The sequence below is a fragment of the Camelina sativa genome, chromosome 7 (genome assembly GCF_000633955.1).
Source record: "Camelina sativa cultivar DH55 chromosome 7, Cs, whole genome shotgun sequence".
In the NCBI taxonomy this organism is placed as follows: Eukaryota; Viridiplantae; Streptophyta; class Magnoliopsida; order Brassicales; family Brassicaceae; genus Camelina; species Camelina sativa.
Window position 1 is genome coordinate 32,261,462 of NC_025691.1, and position 15,552 is coordinate 32,277,013.

General features: G+C 37.7%; 3 protein-coding genes across 4 annotated transcripts in view; all 3 read right to left on the bottom strand.

Moving 5' to 3' along the window:
• The window catches only part of LOC104703825 (pentatricopeptide repeat-containing protein At1g62260, mitochondrial-like), a 2,789-nt gene extending 1,240 nt beyond the window's left edge, over positions 1-1,549 (bottom strand). The window contains exon 1 of the mRNA XM_010419903.1: positions 225-1,549. Coding sequence (XP_010418205.1) covers positions 225-1,427 — 1,203 coding nt within the window. The 5' untranslated portion in view covers positions 1,428-1,549. The remainder of the gene's footprint in view (positions 1-224) is intronic.
• Positions 1,613-3,540, bottom strand: LOC104703824 (S-type anion channel SLAH4). The gene is made up of 3 exons (XM_010419900.2): positions 3,364-3,540; positions 2,041-2,919; positions 1,613-1,961 (listed from the first exon to the last, which is right to left on the bottom strand). The coding sequence occupies exons 2-3, from the start codon at positions 2,869-2,871 to the stop codon at positions 1,692-1,694; spliced, it is 1,101 nt and encodes a 366-aa protein (XP_010418202.1). The 5' UTR covers positions 2,872-2,919; positions 3,364-3,540; the 3' UTR covers positions 1,613-1,691.
• The window catches only part of LOC104703827 (S-type anion channel SLAH1), a 2,146-nt gene continuing 900 nt past the window's right edge, over positions 14,307-15,552 (bottom strand). Inside the window, exons 2-3 of one of the 2 annotated variants that reach the window (XM_010419907.2) lie at positions 14,791-15,436; positions 14,307-14,689 (exon numbers count right to left, since the gene is read on the bottom strand). In XM_010419907.2, coding sequence (XP_010418209.1) covers positions 14,390-14,689; positions 14,791-15,436 — 946 coding nt within the window. In that variant the 3' untranslated portion in view covers positions 14,307-14,389. The remainder of the gene's footprint in view (positions 14,690-14,790; positions 15,437-15,552) is intronic. The other variant, XM_010419906.2, reaches the window with a different exon arrangement.

Consider the following 15,552-nt stretch of genomic DNA (forward strand, 5'->3'; position numbering starts at 1 on the left):
ATTACTTCTCTTTTGAGTTTCATGTCATCAAAGATTCTCCTCGACTCCATTAACTCGCCGCATCTCGAATACATAGTGATAAGCGCATTGTGGACAGGCACGTCAGGGATCACAGTCTTCAAAACGATTTGGTGCATCTGCATCCCCAAGCGTAGATTCACAAGCCCGGTTGATACACTGAGAAGAGAAGTTAGAGTATGTGGGTCAGGCTTCTCTCCTTCAATGTTCATCCGGATAAACACATCAACAGCTTCTTTGTAGTCCTTGTTTTTCTCGTAAGCTGCTATAATAGTGTTCCACGATACTGTAGTTTTCTCCGGCGTTTTTTCAAAGTAATGACGAGCGAGCTCTACGTTGCCAACACTAGCATAACCCGAGACCATCATGTTCCACGAGTGTGTATCAGGGTTTGACATTTCCGTAAACAGATCAAAAGCCTCTTCCATCCTAGACACATGTACGTATCCATCAATCATAGTGTTCCAAGAAATCGTATCACGGTCTTTCATCTGATCAAATAACAACCGAGCAGACACCACATCACCTACTTTCAAGTAAGATTTGATCATGGAGTTCCAAGATACAACATTTCTATGGAATCTGTCTCTAAACTCACCTCCATGATGATGATGATGATGATCATCAGGAATCTGATCAAACAGACGTCGAGCTGCTTCTACTTGTCCTCTCTGCCCATATCCAACAATCAAAGTATTATAAGCATAAACCAAATCTTCCTTCCCTGAATCTATACTACCATATTGACTCAAAACACAAGCAGCTTCTTCAAGTCTCTCGTTTTTAATAAGACCAGCCACAAGTGCACATAAAGAAGACGAATCCTTCTCAGGCATTCTCCGAAACAACTCAACCGCGCGATTCACTTCACCGTTGTGACAAAACCCAGTGATCATAGCACTCCACGACACACCATTTCTCTCAGGCATTTTCTCAAATAACAAGAAAGCTTCACTTACCTTCCTATTCTTCGCATAACCACTAATCATAGTGTTCCAAGAAAAAGAATCCCTTGAAGGCATTTCATCGAACAGCTTCCTTGCTTCTTCAAGAAACCTAACCCCACCACATGAAACGTAACCCGAAATCATCGCGTTCCAAGAAACAACATCTCTCACAGGCATTTCGTCGAACAGTTTCCGTGCTTTATTCATTTCCCGCCTTTTCACATACCCGCTTATCATCGTGTTCCATGTCACCGTGTTCCTCGCCTTCAATTTCTCGAAAATCTCTCTAGCTTCGGCGATGTAACCCGATCTTATCATCTGGTTTAACTCCTTGTTCGTCGCTCGAAAACCCATGCTTGACGAAGCTGAAGTAGAGGAGAATGAGTTTGCACATAAACATTTATCACATGATGGTCGATACACCTTCCTCAATATCAACAATGCACTTCGTGATCGGATCATCGTCGTCTTGTCGCCGGCGAATTGCAACGATCGAAAGACTTTAAAAGTAAAGAAAAAACTCTGCCTTTGAAATTGGGGAAAGGTCTAAACTTGAACCGGGCAAATTCTTCGGGCTTACCATGTTTGAACCGGAAATAATTTGGTTCAATTAAGACATTCCCGGTTAACATAGTAATTGAACCGGGTTCGACACAAACTGTGGTTGCAAGTTTTTTTATTTCTATCCCATATATGAAAATGTTACATTATTTTAGCATACGATTTTTATTTGTCTTTTGGACCAGTAGCAGACCAGAGAACAGGGTCACGTCTGAGTAATCTTTTGCTGTTTGCTGCTGTCAATAACATCACACCGAGGAAGATCAAAACTGAGATGGATGAAATTATAAACATCAAGATCGAAGCTACATGGTCGTTCACCTCTTGTGCGTACTGAACCGAGTCTAAAGCGAGAAAGGTGAGAGGGAACGAGTAAGCCCACCACGCGACATTGAATCTTTTTATCGACTTCTTTAAAAGATTTGGCCTACAAACCTGAAAAATGTTAACAAAAAAGGTGTAAAATGTATTGTCATAGTGTTTTTCTGATTCTTGGTGTATTCTATAAACTTACCAAGGATACGAAGATGAAGAGAGAAAGAAAGAACAACATCTTCGCTATAGTGTCAAAGGTTCCACAAATAGTGTTCCACGCTAGACTAGCAGTGGCTGGTGCAGCGAAAAACAAGAAGAAAACTGGCCTCAACGTGGTTGGGAAATTGTTTCCACCTGGTAAGCGTTGATAAAGTGTAACAAAGATAACCAAATAGTGAACCATCCCAAGTGAGAACAAGCATAGAGCACACTCTTTCCAACCCATCTCTGCTGCTCCTCGCGCAGCCACTAGGTTTGCGATAACTGATACTTGGCTTGCCGGGTTTGCCATTATCGACAAAAACCTTTTCTCTGTTGTGAACCATTGGCCATAAAGCTTTGTGTCTAGGGTCAAGACTGGAACAGCAAAGATCCAGAATAGTGTCTGATACAAAACGTTGTGTGGGTCTATCATAGGAGCTGATTGGAGCAATAGAAAGAATGATATGGACGGAGCATAAAGATAGTTCACTCCAATGTAGTGCACGAACTCCTCCTTCACCAAGTCAAATAAGAAAACACACTTGAAGGCATACAAAAAACAGAGTGATACTTGTGTTGTAAGAGCTAGGTACCACAGGAGATAGTACACCATAGACGGGAGTTCGGTATGCGAATGGACCATTATCTTCCACAACAATGCTTGGCTACATAGAGAAAGGCTTATCCTGAAATAGCCTGCATGGAGACTACTCAAAACAGACATCAAGACAATGGGTTCAGCATCAGCCAGATTAGTCTTCTTTCTCTTGTTGCTGCTTGATCTTGGGTTATCAATCTTGATATGTATTTCTTGGCTAGGAATTTCCATCTTGGCATATGATGAATCAGAGCTTATTTTGCTCTTCGTTGTCCTAACCTAAAGAAAGAGTTTATTAGGCAGAGAAATCAAAGATACTTGTAGCGAACTCTCACAAGGATAGTTTTGGTAAGTTCAACAACTTGTGCAGTACATTACATATAAACATTTTTTGTTTAGTTTTTCAATTTTTTTTCATCACACTTTTTTTTATGAAGCAACATGTTTAAGCTTCATGCGCATAAAACATAAACAATTTCAACTGATTATTTTTGTAAAGCAAATTAAAGAAAGTGTGGCAGCAAAAAAAAGCAAGGAAAGAAGATTTTGACATCCAATATATTGATTTTCATACTTTCTGTTATATTATTAGTATTATTTTCTTATAATTGCTAGAATAATAATTTCTATTAACTGATTTATAACTACCTTTAAGTAATAATTCCTTAAACTTCATACAAAATACGAAATAGTAATATGGAAGTAAATAAAATTTGAATAAACCTGGATATTCGGTAGCGAAAGGAATTTAAATTGCTTACACACTGTCACCAGTGTCCGCAAAGCGGATCACGATATACTAGTGTCGACTCTTTCGAACGGATTGTTTTCTGACTCTGAGTTGTCGCCTTAGATCCCCGTTTCATCTAAAACCAACGTTGACCTCTTTCGCCCTTCTCAATAAGGCTTTGAGTGAAGCTTCCTTATATAAAGAATTCATGCGAATCCTAACATCCCTTTTTGTTACGTCACAACGGCGCAACATATGGGGGCACACACACATATTAACTATATTCAATTGTTATATATTATATTTTAGAAAATCTTTATGACCAAAATACTTTAATATGTCGTTGTTGTGCTGCTTATATGTTGACAAAAAGTTGGAAAAAAACAAAATTATAAAGCAAAGGCGTATGACTGTTGATTTATTTTTAAGCTAGACACTCAAAAGTTTTTTTTGAGTTTTGGTAAGAAGACTCCAAAAGAAAGATATTTTCCTATAAAATATTCATATGCATGATAAATGAAAGACGATGATAAACTATTTTTTCAAACAAGTTGTAAACGAATATTTCAACTATCTATTTAAATTTGTTTGTTTCAACTTTCAACCCGATTCGTTTCTTTGTTATTATTATTGGTCACACCAACAAAACAATTCAAAAGTTTCTTTAACCACTTGAAAGAGTGGTACCAATCACAAATCGGATTACAATCTCATACCCCTTTTCATCAAAACAATTTTTCAAAAACCTCTCAATGGTAAAAAGACAATATTACCCTTAATGAAGGTTGTTAAAAATTAAATATAATTAAACCAGTAAGTGTTCAACGAAAAACACAGTAGCTCAGTGGTTGTGAGCTCCATGCGTATGTGCGCGCGTCCAGGGTTCGAATCCTACTATATGGATACAACTAGGTACAATTAGGTACAACTAAGGTGCAACGAATACAACTAGGATATTTGATTTTTATTTAAAAATTGTTAGAAGGATAGTTTCATCATTTTATTAAAAAAATTTGATACGTAAAATTAAAGTGGATGTGTAGAAAAGAATTTTTGGAATAGGAGCATAAGAGAATTAAAAAATCGCTCACTTGATTGCGACCTGCGAGGCGGCATAAAAGCCGTGTGAGAGTTAGCGTTTCCATTGAAAGGCTTTTTTTAAGACCCAATAATTATATGGGCTATTTTGAACGTAGAAGATTTTAGTTTGATTCAATTATGATTAGTGTTGCTAACAGTATACAAACATACAATATCTATATTTTTTTTTTCATTTTCCTAACCAAAAAAAAACTTTTCATTTATTCGTATCGGAGATGTATATATATCTCGAGCAACTACTATGGATCGTCATCTAAAGTAACATCGTGTAGAAGAATATTCCACAGATTTTATTATGATAAAGATTAAACGATTATGAATATTTACTATTTGATGTTTATCAACTAATCAGAGAGGATTTTACCAAAAAAAAAAAAAATACTAATCAGAGAGGATACAAAGTCTTGCTAGTGAAAAAGTGAAAGAAAAGATGACAAATGATGCATTGGGAACAAAGGAGGCCGGTGGAGTGGTGATGACGAAAATGGATTGGTGTAAGCGTAGAAGGAGATTTTGGATCATAACATTGCTTTCGTCCATAGCAGTTATGGCGATATCTCTTCTCGTATTTTGCCTCACTGGAAAACCCAACAATATGAGAGAGCCGACGGCAGGTGTAATCATAACCGCGGCTGACTATTTTATAATTCAGTATGCAGCGTTCTTTGTTGTGATCCGAGCGATCGAATGAGTTTTTGGGTGGATATAATTCTCCTCCAGTAAAGATTAGTCCTACCCAGAGAGCAGGGTTGGAGCAGGCATTTGTCGTGTTTATCAGCCTTGTGACGCTGTGGTCGGGCAAAATTTTAGAGGTTTACTTCTTTACCATGACGAGCGTCACTGGGCTTATTGCATTTGCCCAACTTTTATTTCCGACGGCTGACCATGATGGCTCTATCGTGAACCATTTTTTGTTCACCGTTGGCTTAGGAACAGTAATGGGATTAATTTTTCTAGTTTTTTCTTTTTTTTGGTTAACTAAATCCTCAGAATTATGGAGGGGTCTGGGACTAATCTCTCGAGTAGGGTCTCCAGGTATGCAAATAAGCCGTAAGCAATGACTCATACTCAAAGGGATAAAGTTGAGTAATTCTGCGCTTGAGGAGAATCGATCCCTGGCATAGACCAACAGGACGACTCTTCTACCAAAGCTAGAACCACTAGCCCACCACCTCGTGGTTATTAATTGGTCTAGTTCCCTATCTCTTTGTCTTCCTGGGCTGGTTCTCTATTTATATTCTGACCTACGTTTTTATTGTAGGATTTAATTTTCCCAAGAAGACTCTCTTGTTGACGTGTTCTCCATTGTATCCTTAACCTGACTTATCCGAGACCTGACTTTTGTCAAAGTGTTCTCCATCGTAAGCGAGGTAGTCGGGTTTTGGTGTGTATAGTTATGATTTTATGAATTATCTGGAGTTTCAGAAGCTTACACAAAAAAAAAATCTATATGATAATCTATTTTATTGTTTTGGGAAGTTTTTATCTATATCTTCTAGGAGTAGAAGAGTTATGTTTATCGCACGAATGGTTTAATTCAATTATATCATTATCGTCCATGAAAGCGGCACCGTTTGGAAGGCCCACAATTTCGACTTGAATAAATTTTGAGGTAATCATATCACTCTCAAATCTCTGGCCACAAAACAAATTATCTAAATCGAAGGTAATATAAGGACTACTGTTTACGTTTTAAATTGACGGAAAAAACTTTCCAACATATTGTGTTTCGATGAGCCTTGGACCTCACGAATTATAAAACCCTAGGCTTTTAACCTTTTTAACTAAAATTTTGAGAGAAAGAAAAAGAAAAAAATAAACTTAGTAAATATAATACACGTAGGAAAAAAAAACAAGAAGAGTACATATGACGTCTGGCGAGGCAGGTCAATTAACCTTAAAAGTCAGAACCCTAGCTTATAATTGCCAGAGCCGTCGCTTACTTTTTGAGGGCCACAATCGAAGGAAAAAAATGGGCTGAATTTTTTTACTGTATGCAATAATCTAAATATTTTTTTAATGTTTAATTAAACAAAAACGAAAAATAAAAGAAAATGAGCTTGTAGGTACGCTCTCGGATACGAAAATAACAAATCGTGCTACAACTACAAAATCTTGAAGTATGATCTTGATGAAACTTTTGATATGGAAATCTACGAGTTTAATTCTAATTCATGGAGGCATGACATACCAGACTTCAAAATAGCACTAAATGCCAATGGCGTGTCCATAATGGGAAACTCTTACTGGTTGCTTTTCATAAAGAAGAAGAAGACTTAGTTAACGAAGAACATTATTGAAGAAACTATTAAGAAATCCACAAGGGTTATTCTTTTTCGGATACTATCTCCCTATCTTGTATAAGAGAAGATCGGCTTCAGGACAACGATACATCAAAGATGGAGATATGGATGGCAAATAATATCACTCAGACCAAAGACATGCCATGTCTTGGAGCCCTTTTTTTAAGATTGATTTGAACACTCATCGGTTTGGGACTGAAGTGAGTTTTTTCATCGACGAGGAAAATAAAGTGATCGTGAGTTGTGATGAGGACGAGGACGAGGACGATGACATGAACGATTTTCTATGCATCATTGGAGAGGATCAATATTGGAGAAAAGTGGATATTGGACAAAAAACAAGAAGGCCACGTATCTTCCGTTATGCTCCAAGTTTGCTTCGAATTTAGTTTAAATAACTTTGATATAATTTCTAGAATCTCCTATTTTGTTCCCTTTTGTTTTCTTTCGCATGATGTCCTTCGACTGATTACTACTGAACTGTGACTTTTTTATTTGGTAATTTTCTTTGCTAATTAACATTTACAGATCATTATCAACTCTTTAAACTCTAAAACTTACATTCAATGTAGAATCATTTATATTGATAGGAATAGTTCCTAAGGTAATTGAGCTCAACCGCACTAATTAAGTGTATTCTCTTGATGTAGTGATGAAAATGCTTCAAAAATGGTTAGACAGAGCACTTTCGATCAGAGAAATCGACCGCTTCCTCTGTTCTGGCTGTGTTCAGTTCAACAAAGTTGATAGGTCGATTAGAGACAATTTTTCTCCAACCAGATTCATCTCTAAATAAATAAAAAATCAATCACTTCCACAAGTTATTGTAGTCAAACTAATAATCCACAAAGTGTTGTAAAACAGTTGGAGTGGATCTTCCATAACCGGTCCATACACGGCCCATGTACGTCCAAGACAATAAGGCCCATTGGCCATCTCTTTTGTACTTAGTCGGTTTATTATTTCCTAAGGTGATAAGGGTTTTTCTTTCACTATATATATGTAACCTCCATTATATTGAATCAATAATAAGACAAGAGAAACCTCCTTCGATTTCTCTAGTTTACAACACGTTATCAGCACGAGTTTGCCCTAAACTCCAACTGAGTAAAATTCCTAAAACCCTAAAGCCGCCGCACATAAGTCCTTGTTCGTTCAAGCTCTCAAACGGAGGATAAGTTCGTGACCAGTTCGTGAGTTCGTGGGTTCGTGATCAGCTTCAGTTCGTGATCATGTTTTATTCCTACCTAGTCTGAGGTTCGTGATCAAGTTCAAAGGTATATCTGAGGTCTTTAGCTCCCGGATCAATTCCAGTCAACCCCAAACGGTGGAAGGTAAATCAATCTAACTTATTGGACACATATGAATCGAATCTGGATCTAAACTCTATAAGAACCCTAAAATCTACAAGTAAACAATCAACAAACAAAACCCTAAGCTTTGAAATCTTGAAACTCTAAAAACCCTAAAACTTTAGAATCTGATTTTTTGAGGTTTAGGATTGCTTAGATTGATTGCAATTGCACTAATTATACCATCTTTAAAATCTGGTTGTAATTGCTTGTTTGCTTGTTGCATAAAAACCTTAGAACTTAAATCCTAAAATCGAATAGAGAAAATATTAAGTTGTTGGTTCTAAGTTGTAGATCCGATTATCAATGATTGTTTAGTAAAAATCAAAACCCTAAAATCTAAGATCTTAAAATCGGAATTGTTTTATGTTTTGTATGAAAGATCAAAACAAAATTAGGATAACTCCCAAGTTAATTCTAGACATTATCCTAAAAAGTCTAGAAAATATTTCCTGAAATTTGTCTTAATCCTATCTAGAAAAAGAAATTTTATCTAAGAAAAAGGAAAATTGCTAAAACCTGAAACTATGTGCATATTTCCTGTTTATACTAGAATTTGTCTAGGATTATATTTTCATGCATGTTAAGCCACGAAATTATGTAAATAAAACAAGACATTACCCACGAAAATAATTGGCATGGTTCGGTCTTAAATACTGCATGTCCCAAACGAGAATAAATTCATGGTTCGGTCTTAAATACTGCATGGCCTAGACTATAATAAACGGCATGGTTCGGTCTTAAATACTGCATGACCCAAGAATATAACATTCGGCATGGTTCGGTCTCATATATACCGCATAGCCTAAAGATAAAACAATTACATGTTTCGGTCTCAAATACCGCATGATAATAATCAAATGCATGTTTTCATCCGGGTCCTGAAATCAAATGACCTATGCGAATGCATTGAGGATAATAACGATTGCACTGAAAAAAAAGTAAATATAAGGCGATATTACATATATGCCATCATCTTTTTGAGAGTCTCAAGAACCAATACCTTACAATAGAGAATCCTCTTGATCTTTGGACAGAGTTGAAAAACAGATATAGACACCAAAAGACGGTGTTCCTACCAAAGGCTCAACTTGATTGGAAAAACTTAAGGATCCAGGATTTTAAAACCGTGGATGAGTATAACTCAGAGCTATTTAAGATAGTTTCAATCCTTAAGTTATGTGGTAAGGAGGTTACTGAGGAAGACTTGCTAGAGAAGACATTCTCAACCTTTCACACCAATAACATACTGCTTCAGCAACAATATCGTGAAAAGGGTTTCAAAACTTATGCAAGTCTCATCTCTTGTTTGTTGCTTGCTGACCAAAACAATGAGTTGTTGCTAATGAACAGTGCAATGAGACTTCATGGTTCTGCCCCATTACCGGAAGCCCACAAAGTCGATTTAACTAAGAAAGAGCCCAAAGAACCCACAGAGCCCAAAGAGACTAACTACGTCCATAAAAGCAAGTACCATGGTCGTGGCCGTGGTGGAAGAGGACGTGGTGGTCGTGGCAATTACCAAGGGAACCGGTCCGACTTCGACCGTGGCCGTGGTAGAGGCCGTGGCCGTGGTAGAGGCCGCGGAATTCACAAACCGCAACATAAGCCTAAATCGGTTTGTCACCGATGTGGTATGGGGAATCATTGGGCTAAGACGTGCAGGTCATCTAAGCATCTCATTGATCTCTATCAAGAGAGTTTGTAAAAGAATCCGGAAGCCAATTTGGTTCATCTCGATTGTGAAGGAGATTTCGACCATGAGAATGATGAACAATTGGATTATGAAACTTCGGATTCTCTAGGAGAGAATAATTAAAGATTGTCTTGATTTAATTTCTATGTTTTATGACTTTGAATTTTATTGGATTATTATTTTGGTTTAAATTCAATAATAGTATTACCTTTAAATATGCATTTGTTATGCTTTTATGGCTAAAACATAAATTCTTGTCTATATTGAGAAATGGCTGAGGACAAGAATATAATTGTGGTGGATAGTGGATCAAGCCACACAATTTTGAATGATAAGAGATATTTTGCATAATCTCATTTTGAAAAAAAATGCCAATATTAGCATAATAACGGATATAGCAAGTTTAATTGAAGGCTACGGCCAGACACACATCTTGAACTAAGTGATGCCTTATATTCACCCAGCTCTAAAGGAGCTTATTAAGTCTAAAAGACATTCATTTGAATGGTTTACATGTTAAAACTAAGGGTGAAGGAAACCAAGAGTTCCTATACATTATTGAAATCACCCAATGATCTAAGAAAATCCTAGAGACTATACCCGCATTATTTACTGGTTTTTACCATGATAAGATTAATATGATAGAGGCTAATTTGGCAATGAATAGAATGTTCAATGAACAATGCACTTTATGGCATGACCGGCTTGGCCATTCGGGTTCTAACATGATGCGTAAGCTAATTATGAATTCTAATGGGCACACTCTAAAATAGAGAAGAGTTATTCCTAAAAATCTCATATGTGTAGCATGTACACAAGGGAAACTCATTTATAAGGCCATCACCAGTCAAAGTAACTAAAGAGATTTTCCACTTAAGACTATACGTCTAGACAATGCTGGTGAACTTACATCCCAAGCGTTTAACGATTATTGTATGTCCATGGGGGAAAGTGTGGAATATCCCGTGGCACATGTACATACACATAATGGATTAGCTGAATCCTTCATTAAACAAATACAATTGATTGCTCGACCATTACTCCTGAGGTCGAAGCTTCCTGTGTCGGCTTGGGGACACGCAATATTACATGGAACAGAAATTATACGTATCAGGCCATCTAGTGAGAATAAAGAATAAATATTTGCCATCCCAATTATTAACGGGTCATGAGCCAGACATATCCCATCTAAAGACATTCGGGTGTGCCGTTTATGTACCGATTGCATCATCACAGAGAATAAAGATGGGACCTCAAGGAGGATGGGAATATATATTGGATATGATTCTCCCACCATTATTAAGTATCTTGAGCCAAATACGGGTGATTTATTTAAGGCCGGATACGCGGATTGTCAGTTTGCTGAATCCGAATTTCCTATGTTGGGTGGAGAGAATAACAAGCTGGTCAAAGAATTATTATGGAATCAAACATCCTTAAATTGGCAAGATCCTCGGACTCTAGCATGTGAGGCAGAGGTCCAAAAGATTATACATTTGCAAAAGCTAGCTATCCAATTGCCAGATTCTTTTGCTGACCCAAAGAGAGTTATGAAATCGTACATACCAGCTTGTAATGCACCAATACGTATTAATGTTCAAAAGGAACACAATAATCAAGTTGCTACAGAGTCTAAGGCCCATTTGAAATATGGTAGACCATTAGGTTCCAAAGATAAGAACCCTCGAAAATCTAAAAAGGTGCAAATCAAACCGAGGTTAAGAAAATTACAGACATCGCCGTGGCAAATCCTAAAGTACCGAATGAGGTTTGGGACGCTGAACCTCAAGGACCTGAAGGTATTGATAATAATGAGATCTCAATAAATTATATCATGTCTGGAATTCAATGGAACCGTAAAGATGTCGACATCGATGAAATATTTGCATACAAGGTAGCACTTGAAATAAATGAGGATCATGAACCCACGTCTATATTAGAGTGCACTCAAAGTAAAGATTGGTTAAAATGGAAAGAAGCCATTGACGTGGAGTTAAACTCTTTAAAGAAGAGGAATGTGTTTGGTCCGATCTTAAGGACACCATTCGATATAAAGCCAGTTGGACACAAGTGGGTCTTTGTAAGAAAGAGAAATGAGAATAATGAAATCGTGAGATATAAGGCACGGCTTGTAGCACAAGGATTCTCTCAAAGACCAGGAATAGATTATGAGGAGACATACTCCCCTGTGATGGATGCAACGACTTTTAGATATTTGCTAAGTCTGGCTATAAGAGAAAAACTGGATTTGCGGTTAATGGATGTTGTAACCGCATACTTATATGGTCCACTGGATAATGAGATTTATATGAGATTACCAGAGGGTATTGAGCTAAAAGATAAGAGTGGTTCTCGAGAACAATACTGCATAAGGCTAAACAAATCCCTTTATGGACTGAAACAAAGTGGGCGAATGTGGTACAATAGATTAAGTGAGTACCTAGCCAAAGAGGGCTATAAGAATGATCCCATCAGTCCATGTATTTTTATAAAGAAGTTTGCAAACAAAGGGTTTGTAATCATAGCAGTATATGTGGATGATTTGAATATCCTAGGAACCTCTGGGGAAATCGCCCAAACAGTCGAATATCTAAAGAAAAAATTCGAGATGAAAGACCTAGGCAAGACTAAATTCTGTTTGGGATTGCAACTTGAGTACATAGATAATGGAATCCTTGTGCATCAAATGGCATATACCGAAAAGGTACTCAAGAGGTTTAATATGGACCAAGCTCACCCATTGACTAGCCCAATGGTTGTAAGGAGCCTTGATTTGGATAAAGATCCATTCGGTCCAAAGAAGGACGATGAAGAGATTCTCGGTCCAGAAGTGCCATACTTCAGTTCAATAGGAGTGTTAATGTTCTTGGCTAGCCACACTAGACCAGACATATGTTTTGCCGTGAAACTCCTTGCTAGATTTAGCTCATGTCCAACCCAAAGGCACTGGAACAGTATCAAACATGTATTGCGTTACCTACAAGGAACGCTTGATTTAGGTTTATATTATACTAAATATAACAAAGAAGGTTTAGTTGATTTTGCTGATGCAGGTTATCTATCGGATGCACATAATGCAAGGTCTCAAACCGGCTATGTATTTACACACGGTGGTACAGCTATTTCGTGGCATTCTATGAAGCAAACCATTGCAGCCACATCATCTAATCATGCGGAAATCTTAGCTATGCATGAAGCCAACCGTGAGTGTGTATGGTTGAGGTCGATGACTCAACATATCACGATAGATTGTGGCATGGCCGACGATAAGGAGCCTACGGTTATCTATGAAGACAATATGGCCTGCATCGCACAGCTCAAGGAAAGATATATCAAAGGAGATCGGACGAAGCACATTCTACCCAAGTTCTTCTTCACACATGAACTACAAAAGGCCAGAGAAGTTCAAGTGGTACAAGTTCCGTCTTGCGACAATTCAGCCGATCTCTTCACCAAATCATTACCGGCATCGACATTCAAGAAGCTTACGTACCAGATTGGAATGTGGAGACTTAAGGACTTCTAGGGATGCTTGGAACAGGGGGAGTAATGCGTGCTGTACTCTTTTTCCTTCACCATGGTTTTGTCCCAATGGGTTTTCCTGGTAAGGTTTTAATGAGGCAGCACCCCCAAGCGCATTACAGATATCCTACTTAGCATTTTGCACGATTATGTCATCTAAGGGGGAGTGTTGTAAAACACTTGGAGTGGATCTTCCATAACCGGCCCATACACGATCCATACACGTCTCATGTATGTCCAAGACAATAAGGCTCATTGGCCATCTCTTTTGTACTTAGTCGGTTTAGTGTTTTCTAAGGTGATAAGGGTTTGTCCTTCGCTATATATATGTAACCTCCATTCGATTGAATCAATAATAAGACAAGAGAAACCTCTTTCGATTTCTCTAGTTTACAACACAAAGAATATTATTGAAGAAACTATTACCAAAGTGAATGCTGATTCGGAGATGTCAAAGTCCATACATATAAAATTTATCAAAGGGGTTTTTATGATTAATTGATTAATTGATGCTAGGTTGTTAGTATAAGAATTATTTACTGTTTTTCAATTAGTCTCTTTAATTAATTCACTACTTGATTTCGTCTTATTCTTTATAATCTCATAATGTGATTGTTTGGCCATTGTCTCACAAAGAGATACCATTTGATCATGGTAGAGTAGACATTAGGATTTAATTTACTAAAGATCAATACAACCCACATAATACATGATTCTTTCCTTTCTCTAAAAAAGTAATATCAATATGATACAATCATATGTAAAACGTAAAATATGATCATCTAATTTCCAAGCGTAAAATTGGCTCAACTACGTACTAATATGGGTGCAAATTGAGTGGATTTGCAACTCAAGCTTGCAATGTTCCAGATAACCGCTCTGGAGGTGAAGGTAGCAATTCGAGAAAACAAATAAGTTTAGTTGATTGCTTGATGAGGATTAAAATCTAATTGCACACTTCGGATTGGAAATTATTACGCTCAACCATGATGAAAAATACTTGAAGTTAACACGTGACTAACAAATATAGCTTTTTTTTTTTTAATTACAAAGCCGCATTGATCGGTAATGATTTTTGCTTGTCTTTTGGACTTGTAGCGGAACCAAGGACAGGAGCACGTCTGAGTAGTCTATTGCTGTTTGCTGCTGTCAGTACCATCATACAGAGGAAGATCAAAACTGAGATGGATGAGAAGATAAGCATCAAGCCAGAACCAATCGGGTCTTTCACCTCTTGCGCATACTGAACTGTGTCTAACGCAAGAAAGGTAACGGGGAACGAGTAAGCCCACCACGCGACATTGAATCTTTTCATTGATTTCTTGAAAAGATTTGGCCTACAAACCTGAAAATGTTAAACACAAAATAAGGTAAATATCTTGTCATGCAATTTTATGTTTGGACGTTGAACTTTGTTTCTTTGTGTATCGTAAACGGTAAACTTACCAGGGACATGAAGATGAAAAGTGAAAGGAAGAACAACATCTTCGCTACAGCATCAAAGGTACCAGAAATGGAGTTCCAGGCTAGACTTGCCATGGCTGGTGCAGCAAAGAACAAGAAGAAGATTGGCCTTAACTTGGTTGGGAAATTGTTTCCGCCTGGTAACCGTTGATAAAGAGTGACAAAGATAACCAAATAGTGAACCATTCCAAGGGAGAACATGCATAGAGCACACTCTTTCCAACCCATCTCTGCTGCTCCTCGTGCAGCCACGAGGTTTGCGATTACTGATACTTGGCTTGCAGGGTTTGCTAGCATCGACAAGAACCTTTTCTCTGTTGTGAACCACTGCCCGTAAAGCTTTGTGTCTAGTGTCAAGACCGGAACAGCAAACACCCAAAATAGTGTCTGATACAAAACGCTGTTTGGTTCCATCATCGGAGCAGACTGAAGCAAGAGAAGGCATGAAATGGATGGAGCGTAAAGATAGTTCACTCCAATATAGTGCAAGAACTCTGCTTTCACCATGTCAGGTAAGAAAATACACTTTAAGGCATACAAAAAACAGAGTGACACTTGTGTTACAAGTGCTAGGTACCACAGGAGATGGAACGCCATAGATGGGAGTTTGCTATGCATATGAGACATGCTTGGTGAATCAGGCGCGATCATTATCTTCCACAACAGAGCTTGGCTACAGAGAGAAAGACTTATTCTGAAATAGCCCGCGTGGAGACCACGCAAGATAGACATTAAGACAATGGG

What these genes read in the sequence shown, in the direction of transcription:
- LOC104703824 (XM_010419900.2), bottom strand. Translation starts at nt 2,871, where the DNA reads ATGGAAATTCCTAGCCAAGAAATACATATCAAGATTGATAACCCAAGA. An exon ending in TCTTCATCTTCGTATCCTTG is followed by an intron (nt 1,962 to 2,040) that starts GTAAGTTTATAG and finishes AACATTTTTCAG; the next exon opens with GTTTGTAGGCCAAATCTTTT.